Source organism: Haemaphysalis longicornis, unplaced genomic scaffold (assembly GCF_048455015.1).
Source record: "Haemaphysalis longicornis isolate Haplotype H1 unplaced genomic scaffold, Haemaphysalis longicornis Haplotype H1 scaffold_1, whole genome shotgun sequence".
NCBI classification, from domain to species: Eukaryota; Metazoa; Arthropoda; class Arachnida; order Ixodida; family Ixodidae; genus Haemaphysalis; species Haemaphysalis longicornis.
Genome location: NW_027526203.1, coordinates 109,976,446 through 109,995,452, shown reverse-complemented (window position 1 = coordinate 109,995,452; position 19,007 = coordinate 109,976,446). Strand labels below are relative to the sequence as shown.

Sequence of the window (19,007 nt, the reverse complement as noted above, 5' to 3'; positions counted from 1 at the left end):
GGAGGCGAAGCGCCCTCCTTAAGTTCCACTTAACTCCCCGTTTTTCTTGTGGCTTCAGCCCCTTGAAAGCTCTGGTAGTGAACGCAGGATTACGGGGGAGTAAAGAGAGGGAGGGTATTGAGAGGTGGAGGGGTGGAGGTGCATTGTTGCCGTTGCTTTGTTGTCTTCATTTGCGACAGCTGTTTCTGCGGGGCCCGGCGCCGGGGTCGGTCCCACCGCCTTCGTTCTTTGCGTGGCTTTAACGTCCCCGTTTTTGACGCGTTCCAGAGGGTAGTCAGTGCTCCTTCGGGTAGCATAGCGCAATCACGCTGGCGAGGTGGTTTAGTCACGGCGTGTGGGGCGCTGGCTGATACGTTTTACAATCCTGTTCAAATATCGGCGTCAGCTCACGTGAATGAAATCTTACCCTTAAGTGTACATTGTTCTCTGGTGCGCTTCCCACGTGGCTAACACGCAGCCGTGTCGCCGACCTTGACACGTCCCTGCGTGCAGGTGTTGTGCGCCTACAGCGCTTTGAAGCTGCCCTACAAGGAGCTGGCCGGCGTAGGGATCGACCTGACCGTCGAGCCTTTCTTCCGGGGCCTGGTGAGGGCTGTCAACAAGAAGGCCCTCAGTGAGTAACGTTGCCGCCGTAAAAACTTTTTTCTCACCCTGCCACCTCGCTGCTGAGCGACTTTAGAGGGTTTTTTAGCTCGAATAAATCTACGCTGCTTTTATTGTTATCCCGCAAAGCACAATGATCGGGATTAGCTGAGCAACCTGACATTCACACGCGAATGGCATCTAAACTAGGCTGCAAAAGGCGGGGTGGATGGCAGCAATCTGCTGTCTCCGTGGCCCTCGCGTACGGTCGGCCAAGTAGCCGATATAACATCGACATTTCGAGCATCCCATGAGTGTGCAGCTTCTTCATATGTCCTAAACATTCTCGTGGCACATGGGGGACCATAACAATTTTTGAACGGAATGGAGCGCGAAAGCAAGTTAGAGAAGGACACGTCACATGAAGCCTCATTAACTACTAAGCCCGTAGGAGCCGCGGAAGCGTGGAAACAGGCGGTGGGATGTAACTCAGCTCAGGGCTGATACGGGCGCTTGTAGCGCCGCGACTATACGTCCCCGTTTCGGAATACGCCAGAGAGACGCACAACAGGAAAGTACCTAGGTTTTCAGTGTCGTCTCGTGCGGACAACATGGTCATAATTAATAACCTGCGTATTGTGAATCGTCCTAGCCGAGGTCACTGAAATGCGCTCTCGGCTCCAGTAAATAACTTTAAGCAAAACCGACTATATTGTTTTAAACCTTAACCTGCTCCGTAACAATCAAAATGCCTCTGGTGTGCTTGTGCGAAATTGTCAGATAAAGAATCATAGGAGCACCGACAAGTGGGCAAGTTGGTATATCAGATAAAAGGCTCTGCATCTCTGCATCTCTGCGTCAGATAAAATGCAGATAAAAAGCTGACTGTCACAAAAGACTTTGCCTATGCCATCGTCCACTTGGTGACCCTCCTAAATCTGATCTCTTCGGTGTATTCGAGATGAGTGATCTCCGGGAGCTCCAGTAACCTGCATGCTTGTAATTCTAACAAAGGGCTTTGATAACCAGATCCCCTTGCCGACGAGTCACAGTACTCTTGGGCGTATTTCACTAGCGAATATAGGCGTCTAGGTAGACAAGTCCGTGGTATATAGACCGGCCTGGGGATGGGGTTGTACTAAGTCTTAACTCATTTCACAGAGGACCTGAAGACGAAAGCGCGCATCTTGGTGCCCCCAACCTACGGCCGCACCATGTTCGGCGTGCTCGACGAGACTGGAACCTTAGAGTACGGACAGGTGTTCGTGCAATACTCCAACGACCTGCTGCGTCACAAGAACGGGGACCCCTCCACCATCGTCCGAGGTATGCGCGTTAGTGCTTACTCCCAACTTCCAATCGACGAAATTGCATCTCAGAGGATAGCAGTTATTCGAAGTGTATGAGTTAAATAAAGCTAGCTGCACAGGGCTTGTCCTGAAGATCCTGAAGATAGACAAAAGGACAGGCCGTTCCATAGTAGCACGCGATGGGTGGGAAACCACTGAAGCAGTGATGGGTAGGAGTTGTACCTCTTGTACCTCATCATTAGGCTTCTGGTATTGAGAGAGGTTCTACCAGGCGATGTGTAATGCAATTGTATTTGTGGGTTGGTGTGTTTGGCGAAATACGCTTGTTTCTGTTCAGGTGAACTGGGTCGATTCGCCGTTCGTGTCGAAGGATCCGGGGAACTCGCATATCACCCTGTATCTCATTTCTCCTGTAGTTCCCCAATCTTGTCTTTTTTAACGTTAAGCTGCGGGGTTGAGAGGGTCTGGAGGTCTCCCGGCACCGGCCAAGGCGAAGGCGGAATTGTGTGTATGAGCGTGTACAAGTCAACCATACCGAGTCAGTAACGCAATCATAGGAATGGCTTTTCGTCTGAAAGCCTGGAGTTATTCAGCGGCCACAGCTCTGACTAAGCCATAAGCGCGCTAGTGTATTGGCAAGTTTACGTACAAATTAAATGAAGATAATTGGCTCGTGTTCGTCCGATGCTGGACGAAAATGTGCGTAGGCGGACCAAGACATTACAGTCGAACCTCGTCATAACGAAGTAGTATTGAGAAAGGCATTTAGTTCGCTATATTCGATATTCGTTGTAACAGTAGAACAAAAAATCGGTTCAAACCGAACGATGATTTGGCTCCTGCAAAAATCCTTGATATTAGAGAGTTTTAGCATAGCGGCTCCCGTACGCTACGCTAAGGTTAGCGGGTAGCGGGACCGCACTGCGCATGCGCGCGCGGGGAGTGCGAGGAGGTTGCCCCTCAGAGGAGGGAAAGAGCGGGCATGGCGAAGGCAGGCCACGCGGAACTAATCCACCCCACCGTGACGAATTTGCTCTCCCCAGTCGCGCCCCGCTACCCGCCGCCGTAGCGTTAGCGGACGGAGCACGCTATGCTCAACTCTCTATTAACTACGTAACCCCTATCTTTCTCCTTGTGGCATTTCAACCTCGCTGAGCCAGGACATGACAGGGGAAATTACAACCGAAGAGGCCTGCATTCCTATTTTTTCTAGGAAGGATGTGATCGTCCTCCGCTGGCTATTCACTGCATTGAGCAGGGCGGTTTCCACTGTGTCCAGGAACAAAGAGGCTTTTTTTACGTTTGCAGATTCGGACGCAGAGAGTTTTTCTCAGTAGCTTCTCAGCCTACTCGTTATACCCGATAGTGCGCGTGACTCAGTTACCACTTTCGTTATAAAAGAATAAGTGTCATTAAAATGAAGCGTGAACAACCAAAGTTGGTATTTAGTTCGCTATAATCAATAATTCGCTCATTCAGTGTTCGTTATAACGAGGCTCGACTGTAGTACAATAGGTCGTGGTTCACGGGGAGGGAATCAAACACGAATGGTTTCCTGCAGGGACGGTCCATTCACTGGAAGTGTCGACACGGTATGAGCCAAGGCCTTACCCTTTTAACACTGCCCAATGCGCCCTCTCGCAGGGGACGTGATCGTGACCAAGAACCCGTGCATGCACCCGGGTGACATCCGAAAGCTGACCGCCGTGGACGTGCCCGAGCTGCACCACGTCCGAGACTGCATCGTCTTTCCTGCAAAGGGAGATCGGCCTCACCCGGATGAGATGGCAGGTTCGCAAATCACACCCGTGTTTACAGTGCGTTGCATTGCGGGGCAGACCCACTCATTTTTGTTTTCTATCTTTTCGTCGTCCGACGTTCACCGTCACCCCATCAGGTGATCTTTGGCCTAGCTGACCCAGTTTTACAGCCATCGCCATTAGACTCGGAAAAGCGGTTCCCTGAAGCCGTTTTTTGTACCATAGGAGTTTCGTCGGCGTTAATGGATCTACAAGCACCCACAGCGGCCGATAATGATAAGGGCAGTGTAAGAATGAATTGGAGAGAAAGAAAGCTTTCCTTTAACGATATAATATTGGGGGGCACCTAGCGAACTGTACTTCCTTTATATTCAACCCCTCCTGGGCTTACGTCATCGAATACGAATAAAATGCACTCGATAAACAGATAGAACGATGAAGCTCAGCACACAATGGGACGCGAGAAATGTAGCTCCCGCTGCGACGATACTCATTGATGCAAGCGTCAAGTTTGTCGTTGCGTTAGTAATAAATAATAATAACTCAAATGTATGCAGCAGCAACGCTTCTTCTACGCGTTCCGAATAAGAATTAATGTCGTGCGGAAGCGGGGAATATACTCATATGCAGGATATTTAGTTGCGAGCTCCAGTGTTCTACCGATTCCTCACTGGTTACTGTTTTAAAAATCGGTCCTTGAGGCAAGAGTGAATGAGAAATTTCGATTGTTATGGGTATCATACTGGCAGTAAATTTTATCTCCGCATAATAAATTTTACCGCTAGTTGAATGAGTCCGGCTACTTCGTTGGAACAGTGCAGCTGTGCGATAGAGCTAAAAACATTCTGCTGTAGACCACCGGAAAATCTTTCTGCCGAACGATATTATGAGAAACTCGATGGTTAACGGAGCAAGATGCAATCGTAAGTCGACAAAGTTTACCTCAGTAGAGCTGACGTCGTTGGTGATGACAATGTGCTCCCGATCAAGGATCTTCATACTAGTGTATACAACAGTCAAATCTATCGGTGCGTCCCGTGTCACCGTGGGAGCCACAACAGTTAAGAAGTTTTCCCTTCTTACTTGTCTTGGCTTGCAAGAGGACTGCTTGTGGATCGTGATTGACATTGTTATGTCGCGCATCCAAGTGCGTGTTGCTCACTGGCAGTATTGCGTTTTCGTTGCGATTCTTTGGCTTGAAATCAGCCTTTATTCGCTTCTTGGGAGACATTCTGCTGTTTCCAGGCTCTTTTTAATCGGGAAAATTGGCAAGGGCATTCAGGAAAGGGTAATCCAAGCAGTGCGGCATCATAACAGCTCCACGATGATTGCAAAAGCTGCTGCTTTGAAGGAGCAAAGTAGCAGGTGATGTAAAGCCAACATTTTTCTTGTCACGGTGGCCTGGAACTGAATTTCTGAGGGTGCAGTATTGTATCGCTGATACTTTTATATTGATAGGTCAACGTTAACTAGTATTTTTAAACCATACTGCTGTTTTTTGCAGCCGCAGGCAACTTCTGAACTTGTTCGTGAGCAACGCCAAGTAAAAATGAAACTTTCCAGCTGTACACATAGCCACGCCAGCTGACGTGCGATCCGCGTAGACACTTGATAGAATAGGCCTTGGTTGAATGACATGTGCGTACAGGCTGCTGCAGTTGAAATAGCTCGTATATTATACAAACCGTCTGAAACTTTGCAATAAACTAAACCTTACTTTTAGCTTGAAACTTGTCACTAGTTTCCCGCCGTATCTTTTCACTGGAAGACATACTTTGAAAAGAATAAGAAACGCCCTATCAACCATCGTCCCTCAATTGATTTCCTGTCAGCGCTTTCCTAACCGTAGGCGAAACTTGCGCAGGTTCTGATCTGGACGGAGACGAGTACTCTGTTCTCTGGTACCCAGACCTTATCTTCAAGGCCAATGCGAACCCCATGCACTACTTCAGTGATCCCCCCAGGGACCGTAGAGAAAGCATCAACGTGAGTTTCTTCCGTCAATCCACGTTCACTGCGGCATGCCTTTCTGAGGTGTCGTCTTACGTGAGGAGTGACCTACCCGCGGGCCATTCGGCATATCTCCCAGGTCTGGGGTGACCCACCGGTGGGTCACGCGCCTGTGCCTGTTTCATTTGCTCCAAAAGAGATGGCGCTACAATCTTTCTTGCTGGAGTTTGGCGCGTTTATTTGAAAAATGCTAGAATGTTCGCGAGCAGCAGGAAATACGAGTGAAACATATTTCAAGAACTGCAGCAAAACGTTTACAAGCAACAGAATGGAGAAATAGGCCGCCAGTCTGCTCCTTGCAAACAATAGCGCCGCCCACATCCAATCCAATAAGTATATAAATGTACGTCAGTTGCATTTTCAAATTCAGGTGGCAGCACATCACGGAGCGTTCTTGAGCGTGGCTCACCGGGGAGTCGCATGAAAACGTTGTCATTGAGTGCGTCGTGGGTCGTCGGTGGCTCACGGCATTTAACACCAGAAAAGTATTCTTCTGGCCACTGATACCATCATGCAACAAGAATCGCATCACTGCCTTCAAGTGTGACTAAGCTATCGCGTCCGCAAGTAGATGCATGCTTGTAACTTCTCTGCCGCGTGGGAGGAGCACAGACCGTGAACCACGGGTGACCCTACGCAGCGCAACTCGGGCGCAGTTTGTTCGCAAACTGGACGGGAAAAAACGCGATGTTTTCCCCACTGCAGCCTCCCAACTGTCCGTTTGGCACTGCAAAGCCCGTTCTGCTTGCGTCCCTATGCCTCTGCGTGTGCATTACTGCTAGAACACCTTTACTGTAGAGCATGTCCTGAAGCTCATAGACAACCATTTGCGGAAATGTCGCACCATTTTGCCCCGACGCAGCGCGGCATAATGAAGGGCGGCCACGTTTTGTTCTCCGGGTTACGCCCCGGCAACGGCTTTTGACCCGAACAACCTGAAATAGAAGGGGTTCAGGAGCCATCATTTTATATGACTCCTGCTTGCGCACTGAGGCAGGCAAGCTCGGGTAAATCGTATATTTTCGGTCTCAGTGTCTCAATAAACAGCAGAAAACCTATCAAATCCAGAACTAGCTCATGTAGGGCGCTGCTTCGAGTTAAGTCCTACATTTCAGGCTTTGGTCATACGAGCAACCGCAGAAGGAACGTTCCACCCGCGTTGAAACACGAGTGCTAAAGGAATAATGGATATACCATTTCTACGTGCCTCTGTCATCGCTGGGATCGAGTCCTGTTTTTAATGTTCTCAGTCATTCAGTGGTACGACATTTCCGTCCTTCGGGGACAGGCGCATTCAAATTTTGGGACCTACCGATGCGATCAGCTGCGCACTTATTATGGGTGAGGCTACGTGAGTATCCCATTTATACAGCCGTCGAAAGCCGTGCTTGTATAATTAAGTGTGGTCTAATCGGCTGCGTCCAAGGAAGCAAATTGTTGGACGATAATAGCCGTACTATTCGATGCAAAAACATGAGCTGCAATGTGATCACCCCTAATGTAAGGCCTCCTTCACTCACTTAAACCGAACTTCTGGCAAAGCCGACAAACAAGATATCGGAATAGTGTGAAGGTATTCTCAATACAGGTAAACTACGTGTGCTTTGCATTCAATGTATGCTATGTTCAGGTTGCGACATAAGCGCGAGGTGTTCGGCTGTCAGAAGAGATGAATATCACTTACGCCAGCGTTGACGGTTAACGCTGCTGCTGCTGCTGCTGTTGTAACAAGTTATGGACTGGCTAAAAGAGGATTCCGCTTGTTCAGTGAATAACAACGTTTGCAGGAATATCTAGGGAATGACGTAATAGCAGCAACTTAGGCCAATACCCATCTGACGGGAAGGGGAAGCTTGAGCACATGTGAGCCTTAGTGGATATACTGGAGCTCCAAAATACACCGGTAAACACTGAACAGGATATGAAGTCTCTATCCGAAAGCCATAAAACTGAACATTTGCCAATTAAACACATCGTATCCACTCATCGTATACGAACTAAATTTTTGCGCGCTTTTTAAGCCGCTTCGCTATACCAGAGTTATGGCCCCGTTTACACCTGTTTTTCTGAATTTCTTGAGTATGATTTGAATCGGATCAGATTGGATCGGATCACAGGTTGTCCAGAACTTCCCCTTTTGCGCTGGCGCAGGCTTGGGGCCATAGCTGCCTCGTGAGCAATTAAATAATTTTGCATATCTAATGTGGTCTTGTTGGGATTTCAGTATTTAAAGAAACAGGTATAATGCTGGTCAGTACAGAAAGTGTCTTTGTACTGGAATGTGTAGGTTCATTCTGAGGACGAACTCTGTTACGTCGGGACGCAACCTTTACGATTCATAGGTAGCTGCTGTTCTCGCACAGACCGCCATCCAGTGCGCCCTCAGGACAGCTCCAGTAATTTTCTCCCGTATTGTTTAATAAATTTCGTACGTTCACCCCCTATTCCTCGGACCCCTTCGTAATAAGGGGGATCGAGTGCTTTGTCCAGGTCTGCTCACCAATCCAGCGGCTTTGATTGGGCTTCAAACATTGTTCAGGTAAAATAAACCGACCCACTTTCCCTCCACTTTCCCCCTCTTCCCCCCAGGTGCAGGACATGGTGGACTTCTTCTGCCAGTACATCAAGGGCGACAAGATCGGGCTGATCGCCAACGCGCACCTCGTGTGGGCCGACATGCTGGACAGCGGCATCAACTCCCGCCGCTGCCGCGACCTGGCGCGCAAGTGCGCCGTCAACCTGGACTTTGCCAAGTGCGGGGACCTGAAAGGCTTCCAGAACTGCGAGAAGCCGCCCATGTACCCAGACTTCATGGAGAAGCTTGACACCAAGAACACGTACTGCTCCAAGAAGGTGCTCGGCCAGCTCTACCGAAACTGCAAGAGGGTGAGAAGCTTTGGTCGGGGCGAATGCGCCTGGGACGGGCTCCCATATGAAGACGAACACAAGCCATCAGTAGGGTTCTCGGACTTCGACAAATGGGGAAAAGAAGCAATGAATCGAGGGGCAGCGAGCTTAACTGAAGGTTAAACGGGGATGAGAGAAGAGACGACAAAAATGGCGGGAGTACATGGTCAAACGCGAAGTTAATCGCGCAGCTTACATCAATCGTCGAGTGCTCAAAATACATTGGGAACGTACTAAGCCCTTTCGTAGTCTTCTCAGTGAGTGGCGGATGAGGTCCGCCAGATTGACGATTTTCATTGCGAATTGACTCTTGAGTTGCCCGAGTTGCCCGAGGGCGCAATGAAGCTATCGTTTCAGAATTACGTCCCGGATCCTACGTTAATTAGTGCGGAAAGTTGAGGAAGTTGGTACTGGGATAACTGGGGTATGTTTTCTAGCGCAAAAAAAAAAGCGTTTGTCCCGTACGTATTCTTTAAGTTCCCGTATGTTTTGCGCTAGAAAACATGCCCCTGCTGTCCCTGATCCAATGACCGCTGACGCTACAACCGTTTCCTCCTCATCACGGTCGGAGCCCTATCATTCATTTCAATAGGTGGCATTGTTTTGGAAACGCGGCTGAGGTCTGTTGCACGGGCCGCCCTGCGTGAACCAGCCGGTAGACAATCCAGGTGTACGGAATGCTGACGAAACAATTGAAATGTGGTTTCCTGGGTAAATTGTAAAGGGAGTTCGTTGAGGACTTGCGGCAACAGAATGTGTGGAAGCAGCCGGCATGAAACCAGCGTAAAGCGGGGAGCGGTGAGCGGAGTCTGTAATTTAATTTACCCTGAACGGCAAAATTTTTCCATTCGTGCACCACAAGCATCCCGGAAGAGAATTGCTTATGCACAAAGCTATGTCGTGGCTTCCGTACAGAGGAGGACTTTACCAAGCATCGCTTTCGTGGTCCTTATAACCATTGGCCGAAAATATAGAACCGGTGTACGTGGAACCGATGGAAACAGAGCGCAGCTCAGACCAGCCCGGCTCAAACGAAAGCGTTTTTTTTAATATCGTGGGAAACGCTATCAAAGTATACCTTCCGGTATAGCCCAAATTTTAGTTGCGGTGGCAGAAGCTGCTGCATGCTTAGGGGCTCCTATGAGCGGCTACTTGCTCCGTTCAATGACAACTGCTACCGGATCCATGTGGGTAAGGCGCTCATTGTAAGCCTCCAAAATGAATTTAAAAAATACTACGCGGGTACCTCCCGTACTGCGGAGATAAAAGCTACCCCAAATTGGTGGTAGTAAACCAACCCCAACGAGCTGTCATCGCAGTAGTTCTGATGCAAAGGTAGTTTATGACGTCGAACTTGGGTGCCGTGTTTCCGCAACAGAGTGGCCACGCATTCATTTTGAGCATGGATTTAAAACAGTTTGTCCTACGCCCCACCTCCACATCATCAGGACTGGCGCTATGAATAAACACTAATGAAAGCGCTGTAACGCTTCAAACGCGATTGATTTTATGGAAAGGCGCAGAAAACGTGTTTCACGTGTATTCAGACTCCTTGGTCTCACCGCTCAGTGGAACAAGAGAGAATGCCAGTGAAAGCTGCATCTCGGTTAGGCTTCAGTCGCATATTTTGTTAAGGTCCCTCTTGCAGTAGCATTCGTTCGTTCATTTGGATGGCAAATTTGAAAAAATCGCCACAGTTTTTTCTTTCCCGAAGATCCTGCAACATTGAATCGACAAAATCAACTCCCATACGTGAAACGCGGTTTCTTTTAGTGCCCTTGGCTTCCAGAAGCTGAAAAATGCTGCTTTCACAGTGCTAAGTGCCGCATAAAATGTGCAGGGCATTGAGGGTGTGCCTAATGCATTCGGGAGCGATCACCGTAATGTCAGTATGCAGCACAGAAAGGAAGAAATGTGGTCACAGTATTTGTTTCGCTCCGAATTTCTATGCCCGCCAGACGCGGTCGTAACTTATTCTACTGAAAACGGTGTCCCGAGAAATTCGTGTTTGTGGTCGTGCAGTAGTGTTTGTCTGTCATTACGAAAAAAAAAATTACCTATTTGCCAATAATTTCCAGACACATCCCAAGAGCGAACGCAGCAGCGGCGACGTTTTTCGTTTGTGCTCTTCCCAAATGGGGACACATTTTGGGGGACATAATTCCGGATTACGAGTACGCTTCTCCGGACGAAGCAAAACTGGAACCCCAAATTTTAGTTAGTAGCCATATTTAATGTGCGCTGCACCGGTTACTCACGCAATTACTATCGCAGCCGACGGGATGATCGAAATGCTCATGCGCAACTCAGCGAACATGCAGAATTTTATCCATCAAGACGTAAAGAATGAACAGATCTTTAAGAGGGTGTGACGTTAGGCAAACCAACTAGCATGGTTCTCTCGGTAGCAGTTGCTGCTGTAGTGAGTACCCCGCAGTAACTGGCATGTTCTCGCACGGCGCCGGGCTCTTGCAGGTCGAGCTGAGTACCGAGTGCCTAGACGTGGTTGAAGACAGCATTCCGGACGAGCGATTGCTGCTTGAAGGACGAGAGAACTATGTTGAAGAAGCCAGGGGAGCTTACCGACGGTGAGCAATGTTCCTCGTTCTAAGTATCAGTCAACTTTGAATAGCGCAAACAAAAGCTGATACAGGGGGGAAATATGCAATTACACAGGGAGGCACTGAAGCATGCGTTTGAACATCAATGAAGGAAGAAAAACTTAAACCTATACGCATGGGGGCAGAGCGAAATGTTTACCAAAGCGGCAAGTTTACTTTGGGAACGGCGTCATCGCATTTTCTCTGTAGTCGAGATAGAAATGTTCATTATGATGTCGAGTGCCAAAGAAACGCACATAAGGTACACTGCATTGAACAGCGTGCTGATACATCACGATGATAGGTAAAAAAAAGGGAGCGTTGCTGGCCGATAGAAAAGTACAAGGGGCATAAACGAATCGAGGACATACCCTCAGCAAAATAACAACTTCATGGCTATCAATGACTAAGTCATGAAATTTGATGTTGGTGAATAAGTGATGTTTCGACATTAATGAATTGTATAATGTTCACGCATTTATGGTACTCGATTTAAGGATACTTCCAGGCGGGTGTTTACAATATCTGTTGTCTGTTTGCGGGTGTCTGTTTGCTTTGCAAGCGTTCACAGCGTTCAGCATCTAATGCTGGCACCGTTATTGTAAAATTTTTTCTTTTGGAGCAATTGCCGCGATGACCACATTATCACCACCTGATTACGGGACACGCTCCACGCGGAGGTGTAGTCGAGAGGGATGTATGTCACGGGAACGTTCAGGGAGAGATCACCCAGGGTTCTTTGTATACAGGGCGATACGTTTGTCCTAATTTGCTTTTTGTTTTTTTGCGACGATGTACTGTGATTCCAGTACTTTTATACTGCCCTCAAAGCAGCGCTGCAGCCACAGAACTTCCGTATGCTCGGCGTTGGTGACATTAAAAGAGCCATGGAGACAAAATACAACTTTGTTAAAGGGGTACTGACACAAAATTTTGAAGACGAGATAACTGCGGAGATAGATTGGTGTGAACACATATACATCATCTGCAAAATATCAGCGGCAAATACAGGCTAGAAAATATTTAAAATCCATTTTAAAGTGTGCGAAATGCAACCGAGCAGCCAGCAAAGGACCACGTGCAATCGACAACCCGCGGATATTTTGTAAATAAACAACGTCCAACACGTCACCAGTTTGTGTTTGCCGCTTCCGCACTGCCGGCGTTTTTCGCCGGTTCGACAGGCTCGCCGCTCCAATGGGAGGTCCGGAGGGCGGAGCTTCTGCTCTCGAGAACGAACGACGCGATCGTTGGCGGCGGAGGCGCTGTGATTTCGTCAGCTCATCGGGCAGCTGGCCGCGACCAAAGTTCTACAGCGATTCCAGGCACTCTGTTTCTATTACTGTATGTTTACATTGGACGCGAAAACTGAGCGAGCCGCACGGTCGCTGTGCACGCGGCGGCCACGGCCGCGAGGTGGCCCAGGCCGGCGCAGGTAGCTCGAGTGATAGCTTGTTACCGCTGCACGAAATTGTACTCAAGTCCCAACCATGGTAGCTTATATGAGAAAGCGGTTAATGATGCGATGGCCGGTTGCATTAAAAATTGTCATCTGCACCGCTTCGAGAGCGGCAATCGAATATCCGCCGCAGTGCTAAGCCAAACACATCTGTAGGCGGACCTGTAGGCAGACCGGCCGGCTGCTCCCAGCGCGCGTCTTGCCACCCACTGTCTCGAGCGTCGCGCGTCGTTCTTTAGCCGCGGTGGCATTTGCACTCGCAGCGCCTGCGTCACGTCCACGGCCGCTTTCTAATTAAGCGGCTCACGAGATCAGTAAGTGGGGGCATTCGCAGAAACTGCCGGCGATGCGGATTCGACAGTGTTACGGCAGCTCTGCTCTGTGATATCCCTCCGACGGTCACGTGGTCAGCTTTGTTTACACAAAATCCACCGGTTCGCGGCACCCGCTGAAACCGAAACTGCGACTGGCCATATTGAAAAAGCCTTTAAGTAAACAACCGTCGCACGCTGAAGCAAATGAGGTTTCTACAGGTGATAAGTAGGTCACTAGCTACTTATCGCAACAAAAAAAAGAAAGATGCGAAATTTTTGTGTCAGTGCCCCCATAAGATTGAAAACATAGTCTTCGGTAACCCACCCCGCTGCATACCAACCCAACCAGATGTTTTTTTTTAGACTGAAATAACACAAAAATTAAACTTTCGCGCTATGATGACGTAATACGTGTAGGCATGACGTAGTACGGGCCAGCACTAAAACAATTTGATCCGTGTGTTAACTGCGCGTTAGCATTCAAGTGATACGTTAAAACGTAACTAGACGCCAAACTACAAGAGCCAAGTCATGGTTCTGTGGCGGTGGCTTGGGTCGGTGTCCGCCAATCGCACAAGCAAGATGTGGTGAAGTCCTAGAAAAATCGCCGGAGAATGGCTGGGGAGTCGGCACTGCTTTGTTTTCTTCAAACCCTCGAGTATTCCTTTGAAGTTTGATATAAGATCGCTATCAGCGCTATCGGTGCACAACACTATTTTTAATGAACCATAGTTGTACTTTGTCTTCGTCGCCCCTTCAGAGGCCGCTGGCCTTCGTGTGGCGGCGGTCGCATCAGCATGGGTGCAGACACGTACGAGTGCGCGTCGTTCTGTGCCTGCGCTGCAGGTACGCCATGAAGATCCGCGCGCTGCTCAAGTCGTACCGAATCGAGACCGAGAGCGAGGCGCTGTCCGGCGCCGTGTCCAAGGTCAGCAAGTTCGTGAAGGAGAAGAACGACGCGACGGACGTGGCCATGGTGCTGGAGAGCCAGGTGGAGCACGTCGTTCGCGTCACGCGCGCCGAGTTCTTCGCCGACGACATGGACATCAGGCAGGAGAACCTCAAGGCGTCCGCCTGGTACCAGGTGCGTTGTTTCCCGGCCTGCGATCCCGCTTCACGGAAAGCCGAAGTTCCCGACGGTGGCCTTCTGGTACCGGAGGGTTTACCCAGGTGGCCCAGAATAAGCTCAGCTCATTTAGTAAAGGCTCCTTAATTTCCGAGCTTTCGTCCAAAAGGAGTGAAGTAAAGGTGCGCGGGGAGCCGCACACGCCCTCTGCCGAACCCCGTGTCTGGAAAGCTTGTTTCCTAGCGGGCGGGCTTTTGACGAAACAGTTCCCTTATGCGCGGCAGATAATGTAAAAGCTACTGCTTGGACATAACATAAAAAAAGCAGCGTCAGTTTCTTCTCTTTATGATCCCGCACAGGTGAATAGCACTGATGGCGCGTGGAGAAAACAAACAATTTCCCGCTCCAGAAAGTTTTTGCGGGTGGATACTGTAAAACGACGGTACAGTAACGTCAGTTATGTATCCTTTGCTGAACTTATTAAGCCGTGCTCAATTGTGGGCGCTCCTTGGCCTCCTCCGTTTTAGTGCTGCGAGTTCTTCACTCCATAACAAGCAAGATGCTGTGGCAGGTTGGCGGCAAAATTCTTCCCCGAAACGTGCCGCATAACTTGGGAAAGAGACGAACTGCGCACCTAAGGGTTTCTAACGAGAATTTCCCCCGACATAGCATCCTGCCATATAATTGTCCATCCCACTCGGATGCCTTTAAAGCGACGCGTGCCGTATTCAACGCAAGTGATTAATGTCGCGAATACTCGTTCGGCAAAGCCGGGTTCATGGCGTCGCTTCAAAACCAGGGCGGCGAATTCATACGGCGGAGCCTCAATCCAGGGGAATAGGAAAAGCTCTTCGACCTCGTCCTCGCAATTTCTGCGCCCAAAAGCGTAACATTCAGGCATTGTAAAGGATAAATAACGCGGCTTCCACCGCAAAACTTCCGGGGTGCTGCTCATGTCGTGTTTAGCAATGCTGCATCGACGTCTGTCTGACTTGGAAATGCGTGAAATGAGGAAGGCGTGGTTTTTGCCGCAATGGGATGTGGCAATGTCCGTTTAACTTCCGTACAACCCCGCCTATTGGCAGCACACGGGAATTCCGCAACCTTTCAATCTGTGAACTGCTTAACCAATAATGAGTAAATGAAATTCGCAGTAACAACGCAGTCACCTTAGCCGCCAATGTTTTTGGCAAAGTTTTGATAAAACCAGAGTTACAGCCAGCTTTTTCGCAAGGCATTTTGACACACGCAGAGGAAAAATGCAGGGAACCCCAGCCTGTGTCCGTACGGAACGCGGACCGCTTCATCGTGTTAAGTAGCGTAAATGGAAGAAATGCTTTGTCGATGTGTTTGGGGGCTTGTGCCACGCTGCAGCCCATGTTTAGAGCTCCTTCCGCGAGAAAGACGCAATATAGCGGTGCGTGCTATTACTGTGCGGTCACCATGCCGTTTGCAACATAAGGGCTCAACAAGCTCTCTGCAATCAAGAATGGAGGAAGTCGAGGCTGTTTAAGGGCGGCTTTTTTTGAGAGAAGGCGACTGTGTGACTGTGTTTTGTTGGCGAGCCAGATAATTATACGGAATCCTATCCATATACAGGTTCGCTGTAGAAAAGCGCGGGGCACGGGCATGCAAACCTGAAGCGCTTTTGCTCATTATTTTCGGAAGGTGTCAGGGATGCCTAATATAAACTGACTATTAGAAAAGAACATTAATGGAGAAATCAAAACAGTTTTCATTGAGGTTTGATGCTGTATCGGTTTGGCGACAAGTATGCACATGCAGTGTTCGGCAGAAGTCAGCTTTTAGAAATCTCGAGCTCGGAAGGAAGAGAGTGGAAGGAGAGTATCCTAGTCAGTTTTGGTATCCACCCTTTTACCACACATATTCAAGTTAATGTTTTTATATTGCGCTATGGATTGCTGAAATGAAATATAGTGCGAATAATACAACCTAAGGAAGAATTCTAAGGTATACGCATTTCTTGCACTAAAGCGAGCAGTCAGTGAGTGATGCTTCTTTAAAAACAGCGCTAAAACAAGACCAACGGAAGAAGAGATGCTGCACTGGTCCACTGAAGAAACGGTGATATGGCGCAGCGTGCATCTTCTCAGTTCATCCCGCTTTTGACGCTTTTTTTAAGCGGCCTACTGTACTTCCTTTTCTACTTCCAATATAAGCATTTCTCATTGTGACGGGGGATATCGTGTACTGCTATAGAAATCACCAAAGGTGGATATCGATTGTTCCTTTTAATTAGCTCTAAAAGGTGCTCATTTCGCACTGCTTTGCGGGTACATACGCGTTTCCTATAACAGGTACTACCTGCTGCAAGCGTAGGGGTGCAAATACCAATCGTAACTGTTTTTACAAGGTACCTATACTCTAAACCCAAATACATCATTGTTAGCGCCTAAAGATCGCTAAATTTATAACGCATACAACGCTTAAAACGACTTCTACTGCTACGTTGGGGCTATTGTCGGAGAAAGCGTAGAGTAAGCTATATACGTTTGAAACGAAGTTTTCCGTAATTCAGTTGCCCGAGCTGTGACAATTGTTACGATCGACAAAAAGTTCAACAGCAGGTCAACCGAAGGTCCAACTAAGCTTTTGGCTTGACATTCTGAGAAAGTTCTAAGCATATCACGAAAGTTTTTAGTCAAATCATATTTCGGTCCTCCTCCCAAAATTCGTTGCTAAAGCAGGTTCACAGGACTTGTATGTATAGACTGAAGACCTTGTTTGGTTTGATGCATAATTTAGACTGGAAAGTCGAGGGTGCGTAGGGTGTTACCTAACCACGCTGAGGTCGGAAACCGCTGAGGCCAGTGGGCAAGCGATACCCACGACTCCGTCGCCGTCCTGGTTCCAGGTTGCATACGAGCTGCAGTCGGCGGAGGGAATCCAGAGCTTCCCCTGGGTGGTATCCGACGTGCTCATGCGCATAGTGGTGGACTACGCCACGTCGGCTAGGCCGCTCCGGAACCCGCGCACCAGCCTGAGTCAACGGCTCGCCGAGCTGCTGGCGGCTGAAACTGAAGAAGCACCGAAATGCGAAGCCGGGTGCGGGGACTCGAAGGTCCTCAACAACCTCCTGAAACTCATGTACGAGTGGATCGACGCTAGTCGCGAGTTCCTCTTCGTAAAGGACCCCCACGAGCTCGCTCTCTACAAGAACATCATGCGCGAGGCCTGCGTCAAGGTGAGCCCTCCCCATCGCGCCCTTCCTTGAAGCAGCGGCCACTTTAGCTGAGTAGCTGAGTGAGCTACTGTATATATATACCGTATTTGGATTTCGCCTAGCAATATAAAGTTTCGCTTTAAAACAATCCCGCATCTTTGCAAGTTTTGAACTTTACTATACTTTCTGTGCGAACGACCACGCTTTGCTACGTAAATGGCTTCCATGCGACGAGGGCGTCGAGTTGGCGCTTCGGTTGCATGACCCCTTCCTGTGGCTTTTGCCTGGTGGTGTTGTTCGTCCGCCGGTGTCGTAGCAGCCACATCGTCAGTCAAGAACTGGCGAACCGTTGCTCCAGTGGTTTCGCGAGGTTAACCAAGGAACTCGCTGGAAAGTATTTTCAATAGCTTACTCCCTCGTGCTGGGGTACAACGACGCCTTCGCACTCAGGCTATTTGTCGTGTCTTTCAAAACGCCCCATGTTCGTTGTGATTGGTTAGCAGGGGCGTTAACGGAAATTCTGAGATTGGTGTTATGTGTACAAACATGGCTGTAATTATAAAAATGGTACTTCTGAAAAACAGGCTTGATCACTGGGAAACGGCGCCTTGGGGCGTAGAGCTCCAGCCATTGTTGTGGGTGGCCTAATCCGGCTTTACTGGTGTGGCCGCAGGCACAAGCCATTATATAGACCGCATTTGGACAGGCATTTGCATTGCCTAGATCTGTGGCAGGTTTGGGGTTATTTATGAAACTTACGAGCATACAGGGTGTCCCAGCTATAATGCACCAAGATTTTTAAAAAGAGCAATGGCGTTACTCGAAGAAAACCAAATGCATAATGTTTCCAGTACAGTGTAGTAGCGGCCAGTAATTTTTTAATTACATTTAATTAATCATATATAATTATCTAACTCGAGAAGCACTGTCCCAATCATTGAAGGGTCAATGAGACACTTGCAGGAAGCACGCACGAGAGGAATCTAAACTCCGGTGTTTTCAGTGACGAAGTAATTTAGCCCTCTCTGAGTGCTAAATAAACCGCACGAAATATGAACAATACCACCGGACGGCGCTCCCGCGCGCCTCGTAAAGCAGTGCCCTTGAACAGGCTGCGTGTGGGTAAGCCAGAATGAAATAAAGAAAAAGAATAAATTGTGACCGAGTTTGTGCGTTATTTGCGACACGCACCCCGCGAAACTTCTGTTGCTGCTCCTTTCATGCATGCCCTTATCAAGGTGATGCGCTGTCTTTTCGGACATGTGACAGGCAAAGCAGTTGTTATCAAGCAGCTTATTTGAGGGCACTGGTTTACGATGACGGCGGGTGCGCCATCACGTACTATTTTTCATGTTTCACGAGGTTTCTTTTTCAGCCAGAATAAATGAGTTCGCAATTAGTTCGTCGCTGAAAATAGAAAATACCGCAGGTAGATTCCTCTCGTGGCTACCTACAATTGCCTCATGGACCCTTTAATGATTTACGCAGTAATTATCGAGTTGGATAATTAATTATAAGTAATAAATTAAATCTCATTCACGAAAAAAATAGCTGTACCGGAAACATTACGCGTTAGGTCTTGTTCTTCGAGGCAAGACGGCATCCCTTTTTGGTAAGTCATGTTTACAACTTTGATGTACTGGATGCAGGAAACACTGCTTCTGCTTCTTGTGGGACTGCTATTCAACAAAAGCCACCCCGTATTCAACCAAACGCGGACGACGCACTCATTTTGCCAACCGTTTTCTCGGCCAGCAAGTTGCACGCTAAACGTACCCGCGAAACTGTGGCATGAGTCTTTTTTGTTTCCGTAAA

General features: G+C 48.7%; 1 protein-coding gene across 1 annotated transcript in view; it reads left to right on the top strand.

Moving 5' to 3' along the window:
- Nucleotides 1-19,007, top strand: part of LOC144145885 (uncharacterized) — a 59,840-nt gene that overhangs the window by 38,391 nt on the left and 2,442 nt on the right. Inside the window, exons 11-18 of the mRNA XM_077677756.1 lie at nucleotides 493-613; nucleotides 1,744-1,908; nucleotides 3,537-3,683; nucleotides 5,517-5,638; nucleotides 8,252-8,548; nucleotides 11,045-11,157; nucleotides 13,789-14,026; nucleotides 16,884-17,213. Coding sequence (XP_077533882.1) covers nucleotides 493-613; nucleotides 1,744-1,908; nucleotides 3,537-3,683; nucleotides 5,517-5,638; nucleotides 8,252-8,548; nucleotides 11,045-11,157; nucleotides 13,789-14,026; nucleotides 16,884-17,213 — 1,533 coding nt within the window. The remainder of the gene's footprint in view (nucleotides 1-492; nucleotides 614-1,743; nucleotides 1,909-3,536; nucleotides 3,684-5,516; nucleotides 5,639-8,251; nucleotides 8,549-11,044; nucleotides 11,158-13,788; nucleotides 14,027-16,883; nucleotides 17,214-19,007) is intronic.